General features: G+C 42.4%; 2 protein-coding genes across 4 annotated transcripts in view; both read left to right on the top strand.

Moving 5' to 3' along the window:
• Window positions 1-598: 598 nt before the first annotated feature.
• On the top strand, window positions 599-4,981 carry LOC308136201 (pro-adrenomedullin-like). Its single transcript, XM_080504445.1, has 4 exons — window positions 599-646; window positions 922-1,025; window positions 1,426-1,536; window positions 4,156-4,981. Exons 2-4 carry the CDS (start codon window positions 931-933, stop codon window positions 4,367-4,369), a joined length of 420 nt encoding a protein of 139 aa, XP_080360571.1. The 5' UTR covers window positions 599-646; window positions 922-930; the 3' UTR covers window positions 4,370-4,981.
• A 13,544-nt stretch (window positions 4,982-18,525) lies between these two features.
• Window positions 18,526-25,997, top strand: part of LOC308136593 (AMP deaminase 3-like) — a 23,909-nt gene continuing 16,437 nt past the window's right edge. For 2 of the 3 annotated variants that reach the window (XR_013936834.1, XM_080504971.1), the window contains exon 1: window positions 23,246-23,489. Coding sequence is in view for 2 of the 3 variants with exons in the window: in XM_080504971.1 (XP_080361097.1) it covers window positions 23,420-23,489 (70 nt within the window). In the remaining variant the exon portion in view is untranslated. Of the gene's footprint in view, window positions 18,616-20,584; window positions 20,653-23,245; window positions 23,490-25,997 lie in introns of those variants that run through there. The other variant, XM_080504972.1, reaches the window with a different exon arrangement.

The following is a 25,997-nucleotide window of genomic DNA, read 5'->3' as shown; positions in this document are numbered from 1 at the left end:
GGTAAAAGTGTAACGTTGAAAAGCCTCTACTCTTTTCTGTTTTAGTTGGTGGAGTTATTTGTAAAAAAAACAACCAAAAAACATTAATGCAGATGATAAATCTTCACATGTTTTGACATGGTTAATCATTACACACATATCTCTTTCCGCAGCTGTAGGCAGGACTCTGAATTATTCAGGATGAATACTTACTCTTTTCCTAACTTGTTGCACTCCTGTCGTTTCCATGACAATGCTGCCTTAATCTCGACTGACTCAGCTGTTTGAAGCTATTTGAAATCACAAACGGATGACGAGGTGAGAAATCTTTAACGCCCAGTTAAATTACCCGTGTTACTGCACCGGGGATTCAGAGCCTTCTGCCCCAAGAAGCAGTTTCTACACTAAACAGTCCCCATAGCATCAGGTGACCCCCCCCCCCCCCCCCTCTCTCTCTCTCTCTCTCTCTCTCTCTCTCTCTCTCTCTCTCTCTCTCTCTCTCTCTCTCTCTCTCTCTCTCTCTCTCTCGGTCTGTCCTCCAGGTACAGCTCCCTCCCTCTCTGCCCCTATAAAGCCTCTCAAACTTCACACTTCAGTCATAGTCAACTCTTTTCTAGCAGGAATATTCTTTTTTTTTTTTTTATTATTTAGCTGAAAACAGGCTGAGGTAAGTCTCTGCCAATTATTCAACTCTCAGATTATTTTCCAACATTGAAACTATATTCTTCTATTAAGGAATTAAAATGCATTCTCAGTGGAACCGGGGGTTGGAGTGTAGGTTCTTTGAAATATTGTTTCCTTCATCATCATGTATGTCTCTTTGTCTATGAACCTCACTTGAAAATACATTTAAAATAAATGAACCAACTGTATTCACTCTATTCACCTGTCAGAGTTTTGACATGAATCATTAGTCATTTCAGACTGATTCCTCACTTTCAGCTCCTCACCATGAGACTATCAGTGCAAGCCTTCTTCTGCTGCTGTGTTTTCACCACCATGCTGCTGAGAGGAGACTCGGAGGAGCCCAGTGGCCCCAGAAGAAGGTGAACGCAGCAGAACATTGTGTTCGAGGGGAGAAGCCCTGCGACGAGCCCACATGCTCTGAAGTCACACCTTCTGCACTGATCAGATTATTCAGATTAACAAGCGTCTGCTAGGATGTGACCATACGTCACACATAACTTCAGAGAAAGATTTTTAAAACCTCATCCTTCCATCCAGACACCTTACATTCCTCATTAGATTACATGACATTTTATAAATAAAATATTAAAACAGATCAATACAGTTTAAAAGTAAAAGTGTCCTTGAGTAATGAGTTAAAATCAGCTGATCTACATAACAGAAAATCAGGTTTTCTTGAAGGAAATTCCAGAAAGCTTTCAGCATGAATTGAACTCAAGTGATGTGATGTATCTAATGGGCTGTGTTGTGCTTGTGGAGGTTGAGAGGTTGTCTACAGAGCCATGTGAGGAGAGACCCTCACCGGGGAATGGAGACCACTGGGGAGCAGAGCTCAGACCAGCAGGAAAAGCTCCTCTCAGGTCCGACCAGGTAACCACAATTTTACCAGAAGAACAAGACTCCACCTGACAACCCCACTCACAATATGTGCTGCAGGACAGAAAATACTGATTCTTTTAAGAAAAGGGACCAAAGCTGGGAGAAGTCCTCCTCCTATGACAGGGTGTCAAACATACAATACAATAAATTATACTAAATCTACTTAAAAAAAGGCAACTTGTTTTCATAATATATTTATGTTGATTGTTCTTTGTTTAAACTACTTATTTCTTTGACATGAAAAATAAAATAAAAGCACATTGAACTTAGTATTTTTCTGTCTCAGGATGGTTAGATCATCTATATATACAGAAATTTCCCTGCCTCTTTGAATATCGTCATTCTATCCTTCTGGTACTTGGGAACGCTGAAGGCTTATGGATACTGTAGTAAGGACTAAATACTTTTCTATTTACAAAGACCTATGACCTCTGTTTTTCTCTTTTATTGGGGTATACCAACCTTGCTGAACACTGCATTTATATTCTTATTTGTATGTTTTTGCTCTTGATTTATAGCATTTTCTGATGTTTTTAAAAATATAAAAATATACAAGAAGGCCGTTGCTCGGCTAATCCCCCGCCGGAGGGCTTTCTATTTTCTCACAAAGCAGCTCTAAGGCAGCACACTTGGTACACTAGAGGGTGTTCCATGGGTCCTAGTAGATAATTAAGTAGAATCTGAAAGGTCTTCTTCATAAGCTATGTCAAAATACGTCTCCAGAGCCCAAAAGGTGTTTTTATGCACTTAGTGACCCTGTGACCTGATATGCAAATTAGGTCCTGGTCACCATGGTGCCCCTTCTCCCCAGGTGGAGTGTCCATGTGTGAAGTTTGATGACTGTGGGCCCAGGAACTGCTGAGAAATGAGGAGAAATGTTTATATGAAAATACATGTATTGTGCAACCATGACGAGCAAACTTCAGACCCTACCAATCTTCAAGGTCAAGGTCAGGTCACTTGGTGTACTGGAGGTTATCCCTGGAGTGTGTATCATGTGTGTATACAATTTCAGAGCCCTAGCTCAAAAACCTAGGCCTCCAGAGCCCAAAATGTGTTTTTAAGCACTTCGTGACCCTGTGACCTACTTAATATGCAAATTAGGTCAAGGTCACCATAGTATCCCTTCCCCCTCTGAGATGTATCCTCATGTGAAGTTTGGTCACTGTGGGCCCAGGGGTTGCCGAGATATAGGTAGAAACGTTCGAACGGACGGACGTACGGAGACTGTTTCAAGATCCCCCTTCGGGGCCTATCGGCTACGGCGGGGGATAAAAATACATTATTTAAAAAAATATATTTTTATTATTAATACTATTATTAGTAGTAGCAGTAGTAGGAGTAGTAGTAGTAGTAGTAGTAGTAGTAGTAGTATTTGGTGTTTTGAAACACTGAATGAAAGACAGTTAAGATAATACGACCGTTTAGTTGTGGGAATGGATTTAAAAACATTGACTAACGTTACTTTATTTATTCCTGTTCCAAAAACAAATAGTTGTCTAATGTTCACATATATTTATGTAAAGTTACTGACTTGAACTTTTAATGTTTATTTCACAGATTCAATTAAGTTCTATTTACTTCTCATCAGATGTATGGCCCGGGGGCCAAAACACTTCTGTCAGAGTCCAATCTGGTCTGCAGTTCTTATTTTCTTTGTAAATCTCAACTTATTCATGTTTTGGAAAAAGATTGAAAATTATATCTAACATTTTTGAATTATGTGCTCAAAGCTCTTTATGCCAAAAGAAAGCAAAGCATTAGATAAAATCCATTAAAAAAATAACAAAACCCCCAAAAAACATGCAAACAGGCTAATCTCGACAAGTTGGTGTGATGATGGACCAAAGTTTAGACAAACAGAGGGTTAACAAAACAGGTCTCGTTTACATGACAATGAAAAGGAGTGTAACCGCAAAACTTCCATTGTGTTTTGGATGTCTGTTAACATGACAGCAGCGCTCGGACCAACTGCAACACTCACTCCTTTTTAAACTTTTCTTTGACGCTCCCCTGCAGAGCCCGAGGCTACGGAGCGCTGTTACTGCACACCGTGCCTCTGCCGTGTTCTTCTGCTCACGCTCGACTGCCAAACGTGGCGGCCTTCATAGTGGCATGACTCCCAGTCTGTATTCTAGTTCTGTAACCCATATTGGTAGCTGCATTGTTGAGATTCTCCTCTCATAGCATCAAATTCATCATCCGTCCATATGAATGTTGGGTACTCTCTATTGTCTTTATAGCGTATTGTTCTCTGTACACATGTATATGTGATTTCATTACAAAATCAAGCAACAGCACCACCTCGTGGCATGGCATGCCAACTACATCATTTCCAGTATCTAATTTTGGTGTGTAAAGGCAAAACCTTTCTGAATCCAATGAGGTGTTGTCTCTTGGAATGTTGTAGTGTAAGCGGAGCTTAATAGCCACTGTAAAAAAAAAAAAAAAAACCTGTAAAAAGGTCTCCAAGTCCATGTGATCAAGGGCTTTCTTCTGGTTGTTAGGATTATAATATATTTCACCAGAAACTTAAAAAAAACAAAAACAAAAAACATCACATTTTTTGATTATGACGTGGATTTTATTTGTTTCATCTCCATCTCTCAGCGTTGAGCCCCACATGAGGTCCAAGCGGTCAACGTCAAAAGCGAAAGCGAGTGGCTGCATCCTCATCACGTGTGTGTACCACGACCTGGTGCACCGGCTGCATGACCTCAACAACAAGCAGAAGGAGGATAAAGCTCCTGAGAAAAAGATGGGCTGTAACGGCTACGGGCGCCGCCGCCGCCGCCGCCGCCGCTCCGCCCCGGCACAGCTCTGAAGCTGAGAAGCTGAAGGACACGTTGGGTTGTTTGCTCGCAGCTGTGAAGATGAATCCTTGTCAGAAGCTTTACTTTCAGGATGCAGCTCAGACATGACGGGATGTGATGAAGATCTGACTTTTTGTCCTTACGGGCTCCCGAAGGCTCTGGAGAAACATACATTTGATGAACAAAGACACGTTTAGACGAGAAGACATGGAGATATATGCCTGTGTATAAACCCACATGAGAACACCTGATATTTAAACTCGTCATATGGTTATAACTTTGAACAAATCTCAACTCAAATTAAGTATTTTATGTCTATAAATCTGTGAAGTCATTTCCTTTCTTTTTGTGTATTTAGTATTTTACCACTGAGCTAAGAATACAGTGTGATGTTAATCATATTGAAGGTGTATTACAGGTGTGTTGGAGGGAGGTGAGGGTCATGTGGGTGTGAAGTCGGTGTGTACAAGTAGATTTGTGCTGCCCTCCGGTGCCACACCCTCTGAGTGTTACACAGGAAGAACCAGCTCAGTCTGGAAGACTTTTTTATTGTAAATGTCTTATAAAACAATTGCTTCAAACATGTATCGATTTCAATGTAGTGAATTCCACATTATTAAAGGTTCTGCTGGAATTACATGAAAAAGTATTTTTTCCTTGTCTTCATTGAAAACAAATCTAGATTTTTGAGACTTGTGTGTGTCAGGAGTGAGCATGAGAGTGTGGGTTCACATTAAATCACATTAAATCCAACACTTCAGACTTGAGCTGGACTGAGTCTCAAATCAACATGCTCCGAAAACAAACAAATCCTTCTGCAGTAATTCAGAGGGGGGGGGGGGTTCTTTTCTTTTTCCAAAATATTTTTATGACGTTAGGAGGTAATGCAGAATAATACAGCATCATTGTTTCACACCCACAAGTTAAATAAAACCATCTTTGAGAAGCTTTACAGTTTAAAAAAACAAAAAAACAAAAACAATTAAAATAAAATTATGATTTCATATAATTGTCAAAATGCTAATTGTATTCTTTTTTTCACACCAGACCCAGGCCTCCTTCCTACGTAGGACCAATTCAGACATTTTTATTGACGCGTGACTGACGTCACTGATAAGCACCTCCACGGAAATGTTAAAAACTGTGCTCTCGTTTTTTCTTCATTCTCCTTCTTTCCCTTGTCATGTTGTCTAGATTCTGTCAGCCTGTGTTTACCAACCACTTGAAACTGGATCGACAGCATTGTCCGTTCTGGCTAAAGTTTATTTTGTGCATTTGTGTGTTTATGGCATGTTCATTGTTACAATAACTTTCTGGTTTTAACGTTATTTCTACACAGGCTGAGATTTGGGCTGGTTTTAATTGAGGTATGTGGTTTTTACATAGTTTAAGTTGAACACAGTGAGTGACGTCTGGCAACCCTGGTGCAGTCCTGCATTCCATCCATATTTACGTCCTTAGACAGAACATATGGAGACGCCTCATTGACTCACAGTTTTTTTTTTTAATCGAGTTATGTTGGAATAAACCTTTACCAAACCAATTTGGTTTTTTTGTTTGTTTTTTCTTTCCCTGGTCGTTGTTGAGCAACTTTGTGTCTTTAGTAAAACATATGTTTTCAGTCTGACATACTTTATTTTTTTCTTGCCCACCACGATTTTAAACTATGTGTGTTTATATGTAAAAATATATTACTATTCATCCAAGGTCATGGAAATGTAACAAATAATTGACTTATCATAATAAGTCGTTTAAATGGGAATCATCTACCTGGGATGATGCTGATGAGGTGTTTATCTTTGGCCCCATTTACAAGACGCCGGTGTTCTGATCCACTGTATGCATGAAGTTTTTAATCTGGCTCTCAAGGTGGAAGCATTCTTTCACAGGCGCTATTCCCCCCTGCAGAGACTGATGGAGGCAATAGAGCCTGTAACTGCACATGCTCGTCATTCCCCCTCCCTTCTCATCTACTGCTCATCCACTTGTAAACAAACACGGCCAACCCGTAGTGGTATGACTCACAGGGTACATCCAAATTGTCTCTCTTGACTCCTTATCCATCGACTTCTCCTGAACTCCGGAAGTGTTTTGCGTAGCAGCCATGATGAGAACTCTCTGGATTCTCAATAAGCAAAGAAAAGGAGGCTGGTTGCTTCCTTTAGAACCTCCTTTACCCTAGGAAACACTGATGCTTCTTTTAGAACCTCCTTTAACTGGGCAACACTGATGCTTCCTTTAGAGCCTCCTTGAGCCTAGGAAACACTGATGCTTCCTTTAGCAAAGGAGGTGAGCTCATGCTGCCAGACAATTCCTTGTGGCGACAACATTTAAAGGGACCTGCTCATCCGAGCCTTTATGGAAACTCGATGGCTGAAAAAGGAGCAGATCATGTAAGTTACACAAGCAATAATCTGCATCGAACAACTTTAAATCATCTAAAACCCAAATTTGCTTTTTAAAGTCCAGTTTCAGAAACTTATCTGAAAATGGACTCTGAGGGGCTCTGAGGCCGACGTCACTAACGTGCATCGCCGTCACATTACTCTGACGTAACTAAGTGAAAGTGCGGTCCGACTATTGCACAAACATGGTCGCCTTTCACTAACTCCTTTAGGAACCCTCCTAACACCTTTCCTTAACTCCTTTAGGAAGCCTCCTAACACCTTTCCTTGGCTGTTTTAGGAAGCCTCTTAACACCTTTCCTTAACCCCATGACATCATCCAGGGGTTAAGGTAAAGTCCATAGATGAGGACATTTCAGCTATAGCCACGGTCAGTATTCTAGTTTTGTCGTCCATATCAGTAGTTTAATAGTTGAGACTCTCCCCTGATAGCATCCGATGCCTCATCAGTCCTGAAGGATGACGGGTTCTCTCCATGTTCTTCATGCTCATAGTGTATTCTTCTCCGTACACGTCTGTGTGGTTTCATTACAAAATAAAGCAACAGCGCCCTCCCGTGGCCCGGCATACTAACTACATCATTGTCTGTGTCTGCTGCTGCGGTGTAAACACACTCCTATTTTTTTAATGGATTAGGTGTCGTCACATGAAATGTTGTTGTGGAAATGGGGACTATATCAATGTTTACTGTCTGCCAACAGTGTCTCCTGCATATGCTCTGGGGCCCGAACCTTTTGGGTTCGTTCACATTCACACTGCAGTGTGATTGAGGTCAAGTTTGAAATGTAATGTGAATGATCACGCAAAAAAATGTGGATAGCAACAAAAGATGGGAATTGAGCATCAAGAGCTGCAGTGTGAACATAGCTTTTGAGCCACTGGGTTTGAGGTGGAGTACTGGTCGATTTCCACTGAAGAAGAAAAAAAGAATATTGCTAAAATAGAATTGAAGGCATGGGGAGAAACATCTATTTTCAACTTTACAAAAATTCTAAATTAATTTGTGTCCTGGAGCTGTGAGATAAAAGGTTATTTGAAACTGCTGTGCAGCAACCGTGAAATAACATAAAATGGTTTGTTTGTGTGAAACCAACAGAAAGTCAGTGCAGATGTCTGTTCAAAATGTCTGCTTTGTCTCATTCTGTTGATTGCTCTTGGTTATAATCATTTCACAATAAACAGATATATTCCAAATTTCACTTTGGCTTTTGAAAACCTTTGAATGATTTTGTTAGAACTATTTAGTTTGAAATGTAAATACACTGAAGATATTTGTGCATGAACAGAAAGATATACTTAAAAAAGAAAATAAACAGTAATTTTATTTAATATTTAAAAAATGTATTCATAATTTTTTTATAAATGTGCATACAAATATATATTAATCAGTGAAATGTAAAAAAGAAAACCAGAGGATGACAAAAAAGTCACAGATAACTTATTTCCATTTCTATTGTCCAATAGAAAATCAATCAATCAATCAATCAATTCACGAGGTCTACAGTCAGTACAGTGAGACTGGTTGCACTTTACACAGTCCTTCCTCTGATTTCTGAACATGAGCTCAAAAACTCAAAACAGGACCAAGGGAGGACTGAGTCTGGGGTCAGTACAGGCTTCATCCAGTCGGGGGCACTGACAGATCTTCAAACATCTAGCTTCGCCTCTCAAGCTCTAAGATCTCCAGAAAACAATGTATTATTCCTGACTCAAGACTCTGATCTCATATATACAGTGGTATGAAAAAGTTTGGGCACCCCTGTAAATTTTCATGATTTTTCTTTATAAATCATTGGTTGTTTGGATAAAAAAAATTCCAGTTAAATATATCTTATAGGAGACAAACACAGTGATATTTGAGAAGTGAAATAAAGTTTATATGATTTACAGAAAGTGTGCAAGAATTATTTAAACAAAATTAGGCATGTGCATAAATGTAGACACCCTTATATCTTGTGAATATAATGTGAATTTGAATGTGAATGTGAATTTCTCTTGGAGATTATTAAAGTATTTATCTATCTATCTATCTATCTTATTGATTTTAATACCTTTAGCACTAATTATTGGAACTCAAAATTGGTTTGGTAACCTCAGTGACCCTTGACCTCCATACACAGGGGAGTCCAATCATGAGAAAGGCTATTTAAGGAGGCCAATTGTAAGTGTTTCTCCTCTTTGCATCTTCTCTGAAGAGTGGCAACATGGAGCCTCAACTCACAAATGACCTGAAAACAATGATTGTTCAACATCATGGTTTAGGGGAAGAATACAGAAAGCTATCTCAGAGATTTAACCTCTCAGTTTCAACTGTGAGGAACATTGTGAGGAAGTGGAAGACCACAGGCACAGTTCTAGTTAAGGCCCGGAGTGGCAGACCAAGGAAAATCTCAGACAAACAGAGGCGCAGGATGGTGAGAACAGTCACAGTTGACCCACAGAGCAGCTCCAAAGACCTGCAACATCAACCTGCTGCAGATGGTGTCACTGTGCATCGCTCAACTATTCAGCGCACTTTACACAAGGACATGCTTTATGGAAGAGTAATGCGGAAAAAGCCTTTTCTCTGCACACGCCACAAACGGGGTGGCTTGAGGTCTGCTAAAGCACATTTGGACAAGCCAGCTTCATATTGGAATAAGGTGCTGTGGACTGATGAAACTAAAATAGTTATTTGGGCATAACCAGGGGCGTTATGCATGGCGGAAAAAGAACACAGCATTCCAAGAAAAGAACTTGCTGCCGACAGTAAAATTTGGTGGTGGTTCCATCATGCTGTGGGGCTGTGTGGCCAGTGCAGGGACTGGGAATCTTGTTAAAGTTGAGGGGCGCATGGATTCCTCTCAATACCAGCAGATTCTGGAGAACAATGTCCAGGAATCAGTAACAAAGTTGAAGTTGCGCCGGGGCTGGATCTTTCAACAAGACAATGATCCTAAACACTGCTCAAAATCTACTAAGGCGTTCATGCAGAGGAACAAGTAGAACGTTCTGGAACGGCCATCTCAGTCCCCAGACCTGAATATTATTGAAAATATATGGTGTGATTTAAAGCGGGCGGTCCATGCTCGGAAACCATCAAACCTGACTGAACTGGAGAGGATCTGTAAAGAAGAATGGTCCAAAATACCTCCCACCAGAATCCAGACCCTAATTGGAAGCTATTGGAAGCGTTTAGTGGCTGTTATTTCTGAAAAAGGAGGATGCACAAAATAGTAATTTTTCTTTTGTGATGCCTACATTTATGCACATGCCTAATTTTGTTTAAATAATTCTTGCACACTTTCTGTAAATCAAATTAACTTTATTTCACTTCTCAAATATCACTGTGTTTGTCTCCTATAAGATATATTTAACTGGAATTTTTTATCCAAACAACCAATGATTTATAAAGGAAAATCATGAAAATTTACAGGGGTGCCCAAACTTTTTCATACCACTGTAATCCATGCTGAACATCTCTATCGTTAGTTTGCTTTGATTCCTCTGAAATAATCTAATAAACCAACAGGAACTCTCAGGAGGTGAAACACAACCTCCTGTTTAATGGTGGCCCACTTGAAGCATGATGGTACAGTGGCCTGGTTCAGGGAAGTGTTAATAAGTACACTTCTAGTACATTATTCTTATTTGACAGGTACTGGGAACCTGATTTAAAACATCAACTATTTGAAAAGCTGTTGTCTATGATAATATGTACTAAAGCCTTTTAAAATATACATACATCACAGCACATATGAGGAATTATGTAGCTAAACATGTATGGAGTATTTAACATTGGGATTGTTTTTCAAGCCTTTAGGGGACAACTATTTGATTCTGTAATGTGGAATATTTCCTCAAAGTCCGGATGGAGCTGAAAGTCCTCAGCCTGTTCACACAAAACGTCATCATAAACCCTGAGAAATATTCATTATATTAACAGCAACATTTGTCCTGTAAAGTAGAATTTTTGCACACTCTCTGAGGTGAGGAACAGTTGAGGCTGAGGTAATACTCAAATGTGTCTAGTTTGGTAGCTGTCGCTGCTGAAAGCAGATTTTAAAACTGCTTTTAATTCAGAGGTCAAAGTATTTCAATCTATCACAGAGTTTGCATGGCGATCTTGACATGCTACTAAACTAATACATGGAAGTGAAGAATGCTGAAAGAAAAGTCATGCAAATCAGGTCATTTTAGCACTGAAGTCTACATTGTGTGGCAGGACTGGATGTTGGACTGTGCAAGTTGATTTCATCATCTGATTCAGCAGTTTGAAACTTTTTAACCTGGAGAATCAAAGACTGCCTCCAACATCTGATGAAACATCCACAGTGAAGCCAGGAGCCCTCAAAATACAAGAACATGTCCTCTTCCTGTGGAAAAGCTTCAGAGCAGACACGTTTGCCTGTTGTCCCTGTGTATGATTTCAAGAAAGGAATAAAGAAAGAGTATGGCAAGCAAAAGAAAAAGTGAATGTATAATGATGACAAGTGAGCTGCTGGTGTATCTGAAGTAATCGCACATCAAATTACACTGTATTGTTTCAATGAACAAAAAGCACAATTTCATCATTTCAGAAATGCTTGAAAAAATGGAACGTTGTTGTTCAAACATTCAGTCGTTCACATAATTTGCTTTACAGACACATTTGTCCTTTCAATTCTATGCAGTAACACAACGTTAACTGGAACTTTCTCCACATACAAATATAATCTGGGCTTTGATATTCATGAGTCTCTGCTGTTGAAAGAGAGGCCCTCAGTGAAGCAGGTGAGAGTTCGGTCCTACGGTGCTATGGAAGCACAACTAGGCTGTTTGGAGTGCACAGACTGGTACATGTTCAGACCAGCAGCAACATACAACCAGAGCATCAATGTAGCATCAATGTAGATGAATATACCATCTACAATATACCATATTCATCTACCAGCTGAGTTTTAAAACTCGGCTAGAAAGCTAAAAAAAATTTCTGGGGCCACGATTTGGAGCAGCATGAAGACCAGAGACACTCAAAGTTGAAAGATAAAGCTGAATCGCCTGAACGAAAACAAATCTAATCTCCATTTCAGATTCCCAGACACCCAGTCATCGAGGCTGGTGTTTTGTCTTCAACTCACCTGGATGTGAGCGTGGAACGATGGCTCTACCCCCCCAAACCCCTCACACCTGGCCTTCTGGAAGCTTGCTCTGTTTAGGGGCTTCTCACAACAACAGAACTGGACTAACTGCAGAGAAAAGCAAACAGTACCTGTCACCGTCTTTGCCGCCCCCCCCCCCCAAGCAGGGACTGTAGGGGGAGATATGGCTGCACGCCTGATGGGCTGCTGTGCCGAGACACCTCCTCCTACAGAGCACAGTCTGTAATCGGGTTTTTTTCCCTCCTCTCCTCCCCTCTTGTTGTCCTCCTTTCCCTCAACTTTCTATGCAATTCCGTTGTACTTGTTATATACTTGACAATACAGACGATTCTGATTGTAATTCCAATTCATATGTGTCAGGGTACATACAGAATGTGTGGAGGATACCATTGTCATCAGAAACATGAGCACCTGTGCCACCTGTGCCGACCACAGACCCCGGATGACTGGGGAAGCTCGGAGCACTGCCTTCAAACCTGGGGGTGCAGGGGCTCTGAGATAAGCAAGAAAAGCAGAGCGTACTCAACGGACTCAAAATCCTGAAAAAAATAAACACCAACAAGGCATCAGGGCTTGGGAACAGTCCTGGGAAAGCACTGAGGGTGAGCGCAGACCAGCTGGCCTGGTCTGCGTTCACCCTCACAGCTGAGTTCTGACAGACATTATTAGCACTTCCCTGAACCAAGGATATCCTCTTGCTTCAAGCGGGCCACCATCATAGCAGTGGCACTGGCTACAATAATGATGGAGTGCTTTTAGAGGCTGGTGAAGCTGCATATAACCTGCCACCTCGCCACTACATTTGACCTGTTTGCTTGAACATGTCTCTCTGCTAGCCTCTGGCAGGAGGAACCTCCGTCTGAAGTGCAGAACAACCAGGTTCTACAACAGCTTCAGTCCCCAGGCCGGAAGACTCCTGAGTTGTAAATAAGTCTTGAGGATGATGCAATAATCCAGTGAAATAACTATCATCTTATGCATCATAGACACCTTATCACTACTTTAAACTGCACGCGCGCACACGCACACACACACACACACCCGCACACGTTAAGGTTTGTCACAAGATATTTGTATGGAATGGGCAGCATTGAAAGACAAACACTTTTTGAACATTTAAGCAAACAACAATCACAACAACACACACACTCATATTGCTATGACTCCAAACAGAGTCTCTTGTAAAGACACAATCACAGACTCAGAGGGAAGATTTATAATTATACATATTTCTCGTGAACAAAGAAATGTGTATCACAAACATCTATGGTCTAAAAATGTGGACGACCCCTCCTTCTATCACAACTTCTTCACCATCCCCTCAACCCACTCTGACAAAACAGTTATAGTGGCAGGAGACCTCAATATGGCCTTCAATCCGCAAGTAGACATAGTTAGTAAAGCAGCGACTACCAGCCACTGATAACCAGGATTATAAAGCCCCGTTTTCAACCCCACAAAAAGTGCGGGGATAGACCGGTATAGTCCATTATGGTTTACGTTTCCACCGCAGGAATTTGTGATTTTCCAGAAACAACCACTCCAAAGGCGGTCGCTTTTTCGCTACCCCTCCGTCAGGGTACCCGGGACCATGTAACTTTCGTGTTGGTCATGAAAGAGCGGATATGAGGCAGGGGGAAACCAGGACTCGGGACTTTGCATCCCGTCAGCGCTTTTTGTTTGCAGCATAGCGTCAGTGCGCCATGCGCTGGGGGTGCACCGGTGGTGTGCCGTGCGCCGTGCGTCTTTGCATCGCATCTGAGGTTTCTGTTCAAATGCGATATAGCGGCGGTCAGCGTTCTGTTCAAATGTGGTCAACACCGCTGCATCGCGTTTGAACAGAGAGCTTGGCAAAGAGATGCTCAGAGCAGCCTCCGTGTCCGGCATTTGAGCAGAAAGCTCAGGGCTCCTGTGTTCCAGTGCAGCGCCCAGGCGCGGCTCTGTGCCACAGCCAGCCGGGGTGCGCTCGGGTGTGGGGCAAGTCACCGGAGCCTTCGCTCTCTCTCGACCAACACGGAAGTTGCAGCTGCAGCTCTGTGGCTGCAAAAAATAAAAGTTAACAAAACAACTAGTGCAAAGTGGAGGATGTAAACAACAACAACAGAGGATTCATAAGATCCAGATGGCTGAGACGACTGTTGTAATGTTAGAGTTATAACGTTTTCTTTGACCTCCGAACTGTGACGCTTCCCGCATGGACTTACTTAAAACTGTTAAAATGGCGGCGGACTGTTTTGTTATCGAGCTGTAGATGGACAAATACCGAAATGCATCATGGGTACTGTAGTTTGTTCTGTCTGTGTGAAGGTCCGCCAATAGGAGATTACGTTGCTTATGTCTCTTTCTAGCGGTGGCCAATGGGAAGAGGGGATTTAGCAGCGCGCGTGTTTTATCTAGCGGTAGCTCTGTGTGGATCGCTCTTCTTTCTTCTGCTCTGCGACTGACATGGGGCGCGTTTATCCTCAGCTGCTTTAACGGCTAAGTATAAGGCGATTCTCTGGATGGCCAGTGTTTCTGTCTTTTGTAATAAATTACTGTGTTAATCCAATCTCAAGGTTTGATGAACTATGGCTTAATGTTCGCCGCTGCTTCCCTTCATCAAGAGATCTGTCCTCTCTTTCTGTGTGGGCGAAAAACGACAGGACAGTAACATCACATCTGTGGAGCTCTAAGCCCGCCTACTTTTTAAGCTCCTTTCTGCACTGGAAACAGGTACCGGATTTGGCTCCGGTTACACTTTGTCATACCGCTCCGTTCAGTCCCTGCACTTTTTGTGTGGTGGAAACACGACTTTATTGGATCCCTCATGGGTCCAACAAGTGACGTCACCATTAAACTCCTTGTTAGAGAACAGCAATTTGACCAAAAAGTACTGAACAGTTGAACATGTGCATTGAAAAGTTTATAGAAGGTCCCATAAAGTTCACCTGGAAAGATTAAAGTGCTGTGGTATGGGGAGCGTGGTGCAATGAAGCTGCAGGGGAGAGCTGGAGGAAGCAACTCAAGAGCGGTGCCAAGGAGAGAGCTAATGCAACACAGCTGAGTCCCATCAGAGCCTGATTACCTATCTCCTCTCTCACAGTAATGTGCTGGAGTATATATGGCAGACGGTCATTGAGGAGGATGGCCTGAGAAGGCGACGTCTCCCTGTCACTGCTTGCCGATAGGTGTCAAGGCTGAACCATACTCTATAAACAAGAAGAAAGTTTGACACTCCAGACTTTTACTCCGTGATACCCGTAGCTCGTTGCCATGTCGAACTGATCCGAGCTTTGGGCAAGGGCAAGATAAACCCTGAACAGGTTGCCAGTCTATCACAGCGCACATGCAGACAACTGCACACAAACCTAGGGGCAATGCATGTCTTTGGGCTGTGGCAGGAAACCCACCAGGAGAAAATGCAAACTCCTCACAGAAATGCCCCAGGCCATATTTGAACCCACAACGATCTCACTGTGAGATGAGAGTGCTAACCACTGCTTCACCATGCGCCTGAAATATCAACATGTGTTGCTGATATCAGAATTTTTTTATTTGCCTTGACTGAATCAAAGTTCCTGAGGCCACATTTACACAATTACCTGCATTTTTAAAAGAACAGATATTTCAACCTCTACGTTTACAAAATAATCTTTGACGTGGATACACATAAGCCCCGTTTCCACCGCACAAAAAGTACCGGCCTAGACCGGTCTAAACCGTTCCGGTTCGCGTGTCACGACAGGAATGCAGTCTAAACCGCTCCAGACCGCTCCAAAGGCGACCGCTTTTCCGCTCCCCTTCCGTCGGGGTACCGGGGACCATGGAACGGGTCTGAGTTTGAGCTGCTGTCTGCTGATTGGTCAGTGATTTACGACACGCCCTCAATTTGTTAATGTGCGGCTGAATCCTCTGCTGTCAGTGTGGTCAGCTGTGCTCTGGTTGTTTTTATTTTCATTTTCTTTTCTTTGCTGCTCAACTTTAGTGTTTGTTGTGAAAGAGCGACTTGAGGCAGGGGGAGACCGGGGGGAGGGACTTTGCATCGCGTTGGAGTTTTCTGTTTACAGCATAGCGCTCGCCGTGGCGCTGATGTGCGTCCGGGACACGGGAGTCTGGAGCTCTCGTTTCCGGCGCTGACCGCGCTCCGGCAGCTCCGCTTCCCAGAGGCAGTCAGCGTTCTGTTCAGCCGTGGTCAGTGGCGCTTTATCGCGGGGCCGGACCGCGGAAGCGATGAAAAGGAGCTCGGAGCTCGGCGCCTCCGTGTTCCAATGCTGAGCTGCCGCGATCAGCGCCGGAGTGGAGAACCTCCTGCGTTTGAGCAGAAAGCTCAGACTCCCGTGTCTGTGCCTCAGCCGACCGGGGGGAACGCTCCGGTCACTTGCCCCGCCCCCCAGCGCTCGAGTACGGGGCAAGTGGCCCCAAGTCGCCAGCAAGTGGCCAAGCGTCCGCTCTCTCACGACAAACACGGAAGTTGCGCTGCAGCTTTCCGCTGCAAAACATGACTGCTGCAAAAAGTAACTTTTTTTTTTCCGCTGCAAAAAATAACAGTGCAAGTGGAGAATTTAAACAACAACAGAGGATTCATAAGATCTACATCTGACGACTTTCTTTTCTGTTATGTCACATTTCTGCGGAGCTCATAAGCCCCGCCCACTTTTCACACTCCTCTCTGCAGTGGGGACGCGACCCAAAATTTCGGTCGGGGTCTCTATTCCGTACCGCTCCGTACCGTCCCGGCACTTGTGTGCGGTGGGACCGGAGCTTTATACACCTGGTTCACCTGTAGGGGGCCATGTAGCAAGAAGTTGCCATGATAGCCAATCAGAATCCTGGAAAAAACCACCACCTCACAAATTGTGATGTAAATATCCACATACCCCCCTTTAGATGCAAAGGGAGACTTCTTATCTCCTCTGCTATGCACTTTTCCTTAATCCAGTGGATGATGTCATAAGGTTAAGTTAAGGCGTTAGGAGGCTTTCTAAGGGAGTTGGGGAAAGGCGATCATGTTTGGACAATCAGACTGCATTTCCACTAGATGATCTTGTCACGGCTGGGAGCCGGTGCGTGGAGCTGGAACCCAAAAGCAGACCTCAAAGCAGAGAATTGGGTGCAAATGTCAGTTTTATTGTGCAAACAGGGAAAAGGGGAGCTGGAACGGTGCGTGGCATCCCGTGGACTGGGGGAGCGGTCCCCGCAGGGGTACTCTCGGGAATCTTGGAAAGGGGACGGGACCCGGGGATCTCGGGGGCTTCTTGGAACCGGGACGGGACCCGGGGAATCTCTGGGGGGCTTCATGGAACCTGGACGGGACCCGGGGAAATCTCGGGCTTCTGGGAACAGGAACGGGGACCACCCCGGGGAGGACACTCACTCCCCGGGGAGGACAACACCGACTCACCTGCGGCAGCAGCCAACAGGAGGACTAGGCAGCACGGACTGGAGACCAAGAATCCTCTGGCACCGGACCCACCTCACTGCAGGGCTTAAGTGCTTGGAGCAATCAATTGCTTGATTGCCTGCAGGAGCGTCAATCAGGGCGGGTCCGGAGCTGGAGTGAGGTGTGGATCCTCACAGATCTAATAATAATCTGACAGTGGTGCAGGTTAGTGACATTTTCCGTGGTGAAAAAACTACACATTTCCAAAAGTGGACTTCAAAATACACAGTTCTAACACTTTCCCCTGAGCCTCTAACCACTGATATGATCTCAAATATCACAAGGTTTGAATTGAAATCAAAAGGAAAAGAGGATGCCAGTTTAGTTCCTTGTAGGAACTAAAGTGAAACGGCTGCCAGGTAAATAACCAATGCAAAGTGAGAATAGGCTGCTCAAAAACTTTACTGTGGTGGCTTTACCATCCGCATAACATTCATAGTTGATATCTGGGTTTTAGATTATTTAAAGGTGTTCAAGGCAGATTATTGCATTGGCAACTTAACATGATCTGCGTTGTCATCGTGAGTTTCCCTGAACTCTCGGATGAGCCTGTCCCTCTAAATGCTGTCGCTGCAATGAATTGTGTGTCAGCATGATCTTGTCTCCTTTGGTTAAGGAAGCATCAGTGTTTCCTAGGCTAAAGGAGGTTCTAAAGGAAGCATTGAACCTCATTTCCTTTGCTTATACAGAATTTGAACGTTCTGGCCTCCACTTAAACACTTCCGGGCTTGAGGAAAAGTAGATAGGAAAGGAGATAGGAAGGACTATTTGGACGCACTCATGGAGTTTATCCAGTTCTCCACTGGGGCCTGAGTTTTCAGAAATCATCATTTATGGTGAGTCGTAGCTGCGTTTATATGTAAATGTAGCCTGAGATTGTCTAAACCAGCTTCCCTCTCCTAAATAGATTTGAAAAACTTACTCAGATCATCAAGTCATTTGGCTCTCTGTGTTAGCTGAAGACACCTAATCTCGCCTTCCGGTGGAGGGGATCCTGTGCATGCCTCAGGCACCTCCTCTCTCCACACACCTGATGTGAATGAGCTTATCAGGTTTCTGCACAGAGACAAGAGTGTAGGAATTTGGAGTGCTGGAGCTGAGGCTCCTCGGTGAGACCATGCCCTAAAAGGAGCTGCGGCCAGCCCACTCAACAAGCTTCCTGTACCACACTCTTACACAGCGCTTCCTGGAAATACCAGAGTACACGTCTCTGTAAAGAGTGATCAAACTGTGCATCCTCACGAGGCTGCACTCATACTCAGTCTCAGGCTGTCTACGATCTCCTAAAGTTTTGCCGTGTGACTTCGAAAACAGTAAGTACACAATATTTCTTTGTGCTTGATCAACTGAGCCTGTAAACTTTGAGTCTTTTCTGTCTCGCATCTTCCCGTCTCCCTTTCTTTCTAAATCGTCAAATTCACTCAAACATAGGAGAACTACAGTTTCTCCTTCAGATCCACACACATTGTAAAGATATCTATCTTTGGAAGGTCTCTATGATTCACAATATTTGCAAAAGTAAAAATTATGCAACCCAAGCATGATGAGCCAGACTGCAATCAGAGAATAATGTAACCTCTATATGACCAAAGCATGTTAATTTTCAGAATAAAACATTCCTCCAGTTGGATTTTTAGAACATGAGATGACTGTTTCTAATTGTTCTGGCTTGTTTAGCTTCACTTACAAATTGTGCAAATCCAGGGTTGCTTAAGCCACTGTGATCATTGACATATGAGACTTTGTCCACGTCAATAAATGAAAAATTGGCTTTTAGTTTGAACACCTTAAGACCGAGAAGTTTGCCAGGTCTGAGCTTCACGTTCTGGCAGCAGCCCAAGAATCTGTCAGACATGTCACTAAATGGTCTGGCCTCCACACAACAAAACCAAAGTGGAGGGCTGACTCAACATTTGTACATGTTGAGTCACGCCTGCATACTTCCATAAGAACAAGAAGAAAAGTTCGGCTGTGACGTCAAAGAGAGTTCATACTCCGTGAAAAAGCTGTCAGACTCGCAGGCAGACACCCCCTCACAGCGGACACACGTCTGTGAAGCGACGTTTTAACTTTTCAGCTGTGCAGCTTGTTTCTAACGTCAAATGTTTTCAGAAGTACATTTCGTTGAACTGTTTCAGTAATAAAAGAGAGTTTGTGTCCATGTCGCAATGTTGGTCTGGTTTTTACTGCAGGAACAGACAGTTTTGAGTGATGCGTTCACTTGCATCCCGTAAGTCTGCCCTCCAGCATGTTAACGAGCTGCGAGGCTCACAAAGTAGTGAGGCTACATGCTGAACATGAATACAACATGATAGTCCTTAGCGAGCAGGAACACGCAGGTGCAGCAGTTTCGGCAGTGACCTACTTTGGCCCAGACGGTTGGCACGTCCGAACAAAATGTCCAAAGAATCGCCTGGTGAATTGCTTGTTTCAAGAATGATGAACTAAATTAGAGACTTTATACATAGATCTTCAGGAAATGTTTGCTCAAAGAAGGTTTTGACACTTTTTACCGGACCACCAAAAAAGTACTCTCATCTGTCACACCATCTTTGTTATGTTACGTTTACAACACACTGTATGTTGCAGTCATTAAATAGACAATAAAATAAATTGGTCATAAAAATTTGATTTATTAATTTTCATACAAGATTGCTTCTCTTCTCGTATATATTTTTTTTTATTTCACATTTTGTCCAACACGCTGACGTTGATCTTTCCATTGTGAGTGGCGCTGTGGTGGCATGTTGTGCTTTACGTACTTATCAGGAATCAAAACACAAACTGGAAATTCCACATTCCTGAAAGTACCACAAAACTTTGCTGCAAACACTTGCTTTAATAAGAATTGTGTTTACAGTCTTCTCAACTGTGATCAGCAGAGACTGATGGAGGCTTTATTCTAGTTCTATATCCACTTTTCTGAGGTTCTATCAGTTTATCATACAGGCAGAAAAAATGTGTTCCTTCAGTCCAACTCCCTGCTTATGAAAGCTTGTTGGACAGAAGAGCTGATTCATATTTGTAAATGAAATTAATTAAGGTATTTGTTTCATCACTTTCCGTTGTTTATCATTTTTACAGATGTTAGATGTTTTAACTGTTCAAGTCGTTTTCAATCATGCATTTTGTCTTTTCTTTTCACTTATCTTTTTTTGTTTTTTATTTTATTTTAAGTAATTTCTGCAGTTCTTTTGCATTTTGAGCAACAGAGGTCTTATGTTGAGGTGCTCTGGCATTTGACGTTGTACCTTAATGATGATCAAGCATTGATTCTTTCAGATCTTTCAGGATGAGCAGAAGGGACTCGCCCCTATCCAAGCAGCAGTCTACACCATGCTTGGGGAAAGGTGAGTAAATGCCTAGTTGTACACATAAATGAACTCTGGTTTAACCCTCTGGGGCATGAAGCATTTTGTGCCGTTTTTCACTACAATGGATTTTTCCTTTATATCTCAGATATAAAATCCTTAAACCTTGCCTTTTTTGGTGTCATTTTGTTCAGGACAACCTCATAAATGCATTTCTGAAGTATTTTCATCACTTTGGCATACTGTATTAAAACAGTGGATTTAAAAACACCATAAAATTACAAATTCGGGTGGTAAAAACATAGATTTATTGACTATAAAAGTCACAGACATGGTTAACGAATCATTTTGTTTACTTGTAAAGTAAGTCTAAACTACAATTAACTAAAATTAATCAAAACAGGACTGAAATATATCTATATATATATGTATATATCTTATATACAGATATTTACAGTGAAACAGAAGCACTGCCACAGGCGTTTTTGTAAAACTATTTATAAAAGGTCACACATTTTTCGTCATATCTCCATATCTTTTATTTGGGCTATCAACGTCATTTAAAAACGAGCTTTTAGTTTTATATCTCCACTTTCGACACGGATTGAAACACTGGACCAGATGATGCTGTGCTGTGACGCTACTGCCTTTTCAAACGGTCATGTGACGAGGACTCACTGGTGAGTCCATAGGCCCCAGAGGGTTCTATAAACTCAGATTTGAACAAACCTTATTTCCATGCATTTAGTTCTGCCTCATTCAATTCCTTCAGGGGTGCTTCACTCGTATTTCCCCCTGTTGTCCTGTTCCCTTGCCCAGCCAAATGATTAAAATGTAAAAATGTTTAAAAAAAAAAGACATACATTTTAAGTTTGTGTGCATTGCACTCACACGTTGGAGAAAAGTTATAGTACACACATTTAGGGAGCTTTTATGATATAGGTTTTCTGAAGGCTTTTTTTTGTTTGGTTTCACAAGCTGAGAATTCAGGATTACAAATACAAGTACATGTGATGGTATATTCCTTGCATATCCTGAGATACAGATGTTTATTAACAATTAGGATAGACACAAGACAATCAGATGAGGTCTTGTCCAAGGGCTCAGCCAGCGTGAAGGAGGTAGAGCCCAGAATTATGCTGCTTCAGCTTATTTGTCCTCTGAGAGGCACAAACTACATAAATCTTAAAGTAGTTCACAGGTTCTAATGTGTTTGGGTTTGGTCTGGAATAATTCTCTTCACCACCTGCCTGGGCATGTCTTTTGTCTTTTCTGTGTGGCAATAATAATAGTCATCATGGAAACTACAAATAGCGTTCACAGGAATTAATGTGTTAATCTGTTTCAACTCTTGTGGAAAAAAAAAAGATGTGCTTTAAAGCGAGTGATGCTGTTTGTTTCATGGTGGTGACAGAACTTGTGTGGACACCCACCACATGAACAGCAGCTGAAAAACACATATATGGAATTGAAATGTAATTTGCTGGTTGTTCTTGTGTCACATGGAGAAGAGTTGTACTTTCTGTATGTGGTTTTGTAACTCAGTTTTGGCTGTCTGTGGATTGGGGTGTTTCTTTGGAGGCCAACAGTTGTACTCTGTGGAGTTCCACAGTGCTCAATCTTAGGCTCTCTGCTTTACCCCCTCTGTTCACTTCTCTGAAAACCTGATACCTCCTTCCGTTGTTATGCTGATGACAGACAGATTTATGCACTACTGAACCAGAAGGATGGTTTCTCAACTACATAATGACTTGAATGTCTAAATTACATTAAATCCTGGTTGGCTCTATTTATTTTTCACATTTTAATGACAAGAGTGAAGTGATTTTGTTTGATCCCAGTGCACCCTGGGTCTTTCATCCTAGTTCCCTCATTGGAATAAATCACTGCGGTAACTTATGTTGAATATCTTACCCTCTTGAGAGCAGGTTATGTTTTGGATAAGAGATTATATACACGTTTCGCCTGCTGACCAATCAGATCTCTTGGAAAATGACCTGCCCATTCTTACTGAGGATGGGGAGAGGAACTGCACATTTCAGAGTGTCCTTTTATTGTGGCCACCCGAAGGCACACCTGTGCAATAATCATGATGTCTAATCAGAATCTTGATATAAGCCACACCTGTGAGATGGGATGGATTAGATGGATTATCTGAGCAAAGGAGAAGGGCTCACGAACACAGATTTAGACACGTTTGTGAACAATATTTGAGAGGAATAGGTCTTTTACATGCATATAAAAAGTCTTAGATCTTTGAGTTCAGCTCATGAAAAATGGGTGAAGAAAAAGAGTTGTGTTTCTATTTTTGTTCAGTATACAGGTATATATGAAACCTAACATTTAGCCCAACATTAAACGGCATGTTTTGTTGGCTCCAGGTAAATTTTGTGAAAAGTGACAAAAATGGCTAAAGGTCGCCGTTTTAGAGTATGATTCCTCAGATGAAGATTTGATGCGGACATCTATAATGTTTCATGCCCCCATTCCTGCTCCAGTACCCTGATGACTGCTCTCATGTTAGCAGCCAGTTGTGACATACCAGCTTAGAATTACAGGCCCTGCTACTGTGACGCTCTCGGAGCCCTAAAATAGAGACAGAGGGATATTGAAGACAGCAACAGCTAGCAGCTGCATTATACATACAGAGCCGGAACACATAACAGAGCAAAGCTGCAGAGGGGCAGTCGTAGTGAAAACCCCTGAGGAGAGGCATCAGAGACCAGGACAGTCTGAGCAGTTAACGGCCTCACGGCTGTCGGACTCTGTGCAGCCCAGGGGGCCCCGAAGAGACTGAAGCACTCGCATGAAAGCCGAAACACCTTTCTCAACAGAGACAACCCGAGAGTCAAACATGGCCCAAATCACAAGTGAAGGTAAGACTGATGAAGCCATTATAATGTGACAGCGTGACGATAAGAGTTATTTAAGTGGCCCGTATAGCTTTCCCTGTCTGAGATACTACTACTACATACTGTATGAAATATGATTGACAAACCTCTCACTGAGGATTTCTAAGTACGGCAGTGATTAATGGCTTTATATATAATGCTGAAAGTGTGGATGTAGGTAAAATCATGGACCAATTCTGTAATGCTGCAATATGCAAAGAAATAAAGAGCTGATCATTTTTATCCAAAATGCTGACGGGCTGTCCCAGCGCTGCCAGACTGCATGCCATGTTTCTGCGGTAGAGAGATGTAGGTCAAGGTCACCGGAGCAGCTTCTCAGCTGCTGCTGGTGTACACATGTAGGAACTGTGCCGCTGTGGCCTGTGAAGACCTCATGTTCGCTACGAGCTGTCCACTGGTGGATCCAGTGTCATGTAATCTGTGCGGGATGCAGCCTGGAGTTATTCAATCCTGATCATTCACCGATCTCCCACAGAACTGTCCCATCAGTTTTATTTGCGACTGTGTTGACAGGCTGATCAGAATAGACTATCACCTCCCCGTGGACAGCATGTCTGAGAGCAACAGTTGTTCCCACATCAGTAAAGACTCTGTATTTTGATCAGAGAATATGAAAGAAGCAAAGCTCAGTTTGCAGTCTAAAAATAGCCCTCTGGCTCATACCATGGCTGCGTAAGAAAGTCAGGTCAGTGCTAATAAACAGGACTAATTTTCCCAGCAAAATGTCCCAAGAGCCAAAATGTTGAAACTGGAGTGATAATATCAAGTAAAGACATTCCCATTCAGAGTCAAACTACAGAAATCAGTCTGACATCAGTTATCAGCACAAACATTTGCAGATTCCAGGAAATGAAATTTTGCTCTTGAGTTGCTCTGCATTTTAAATAAAATTGACTTCAGAGGGCTGGTGTGGGTCCCAGCTTTTCTGTGTAGAGTTTGCACGTTTTCCCCGTGTGAATGTAAAACCTGTGTGACTGTGTCTCCTGCTGGCCTGTCCAGGAGAAGCTGCCTTCACTTGCTGGCTAGATCAGATTCGCACCTTGAATTAAAGAAAGAGGATTATGAGATGGATGGATGGAAAATGGTTACCAACTAAACTTATTGAAGTCCGGCATTGCAAAAAAGGGTGGTCTAAATATAAGATACAAACACTAAATTTGAGATGAAAATTACTTACGGGTGAAATGATCTGTTCATACGGCAAGTCATTTTGACTTGATAAGAATTCTGTAAGGTTATACTATAAAATAAAGGGTAAGTAAATAACTAAGTTAAACAAGCCAAATGTTGTATTATGTCTAAAAAAAGATTTTAAATCTTGGCACGTGCCATATAATTTGCAGTGTGTCTTTTTGCAGATGAATTGAACATCTTCACATGAAGTTTGATACTAAAAGCATAGAAAGCCAGTGTATCTGGCTGGAACTGGTCCAGTTGTTCCCTCTCCAGCTCGGAGTGAGACATACTGTATTTAGAAGGAGTTACACGTCATCCCGAGGTGTTGATCCTGGACACAGAGGTATGTCCTCCTGGGTCAGTGCGAGAATCCTTGCTGAGGTGGTTTGTTCCAGAATGAAAGCTCAGATGTAAATGGTGTCACACAAACATGTTTATATCCTTCTGATACGTTGCAGTTGTTTTTTTCTCATATAGTTTGTGTTTGAGAGCAAATGTCCGAATCTATTGTTATAGCACCATTCATGGGTTTTCCCAACGTTTAAATGCAGAACAAAGAATCCCAGTTATGGTTTTAAGAACTTATTTCCAGTTGACTTTGGAGATGAGGAAGAGGCAAATTCATATTGGAAGCTAACAAGGAGTTAATGCTTTGTCCAGTGCTGTGAGTCAGTGAAAAAAAGGGTTACACTGCTAACTCAGCATCCCCAAGTTATTTGTTTAAGATGTCTGCTTGTGGTTCAATGAAGGAAACCACATTTTAAATATAAAAATGCATAGTGAGGATGTGAATCTGCGACAAATTAAAACTGAAACATTACAATTTATCCTAAGTGATTAAGCCAGCATAACTCATGGTTTTCCCACTGGAATACAATTTAAAATGGCAACTCAGTTGGAAGTGTGACATATAAATACCAGGTCAACAATAATACATTGTGAGAAGAAGTAATACAGGTTAAGGTAGTAGAGGGTGGACACACCACAGTGCTCCTTGTGTTACGGCGTTGACTCCGGAGACCCGGAGCTTTCTGTTCACACTCATCAGGTTTGGCATGAAGGAAACAAACTGGAGTGGCTACAAATCTTCTATTGATTCATTTACTGCCTGTGATGAGTACTTTAACCCTTTCCTAACGATTTAACCCCACAAACACGATTGTTGGGCAGATAATCGCAACAGCTGCTTAAACATGGTCAAGGTTTCTATCTTCTGCTCTGATGTGGTGTAAATCCAATCTAACAAAGCTCGAAAGTGCATGCCTGTTCATACATGTCGTACCATTCTGAGTACTC

The sequence above is a fragment of the Blennius ocellaris genome (assembly GCF_963422515.1).
Source record: "Blennius ocellaris genome assembly, chromosome: 11".
In the NCBI taxonomy this organism is placed as follows: Eukaryota; Metazoa; Chordata; class Actinopteri; order Blenniiformes; family Blenniidae; genus Blennius; species Blennius ocellaris.
Note: the sequence above shows the minus strand (reverse complement) of the source record. Positions and strands in the feature narration are given on the sequence as shown.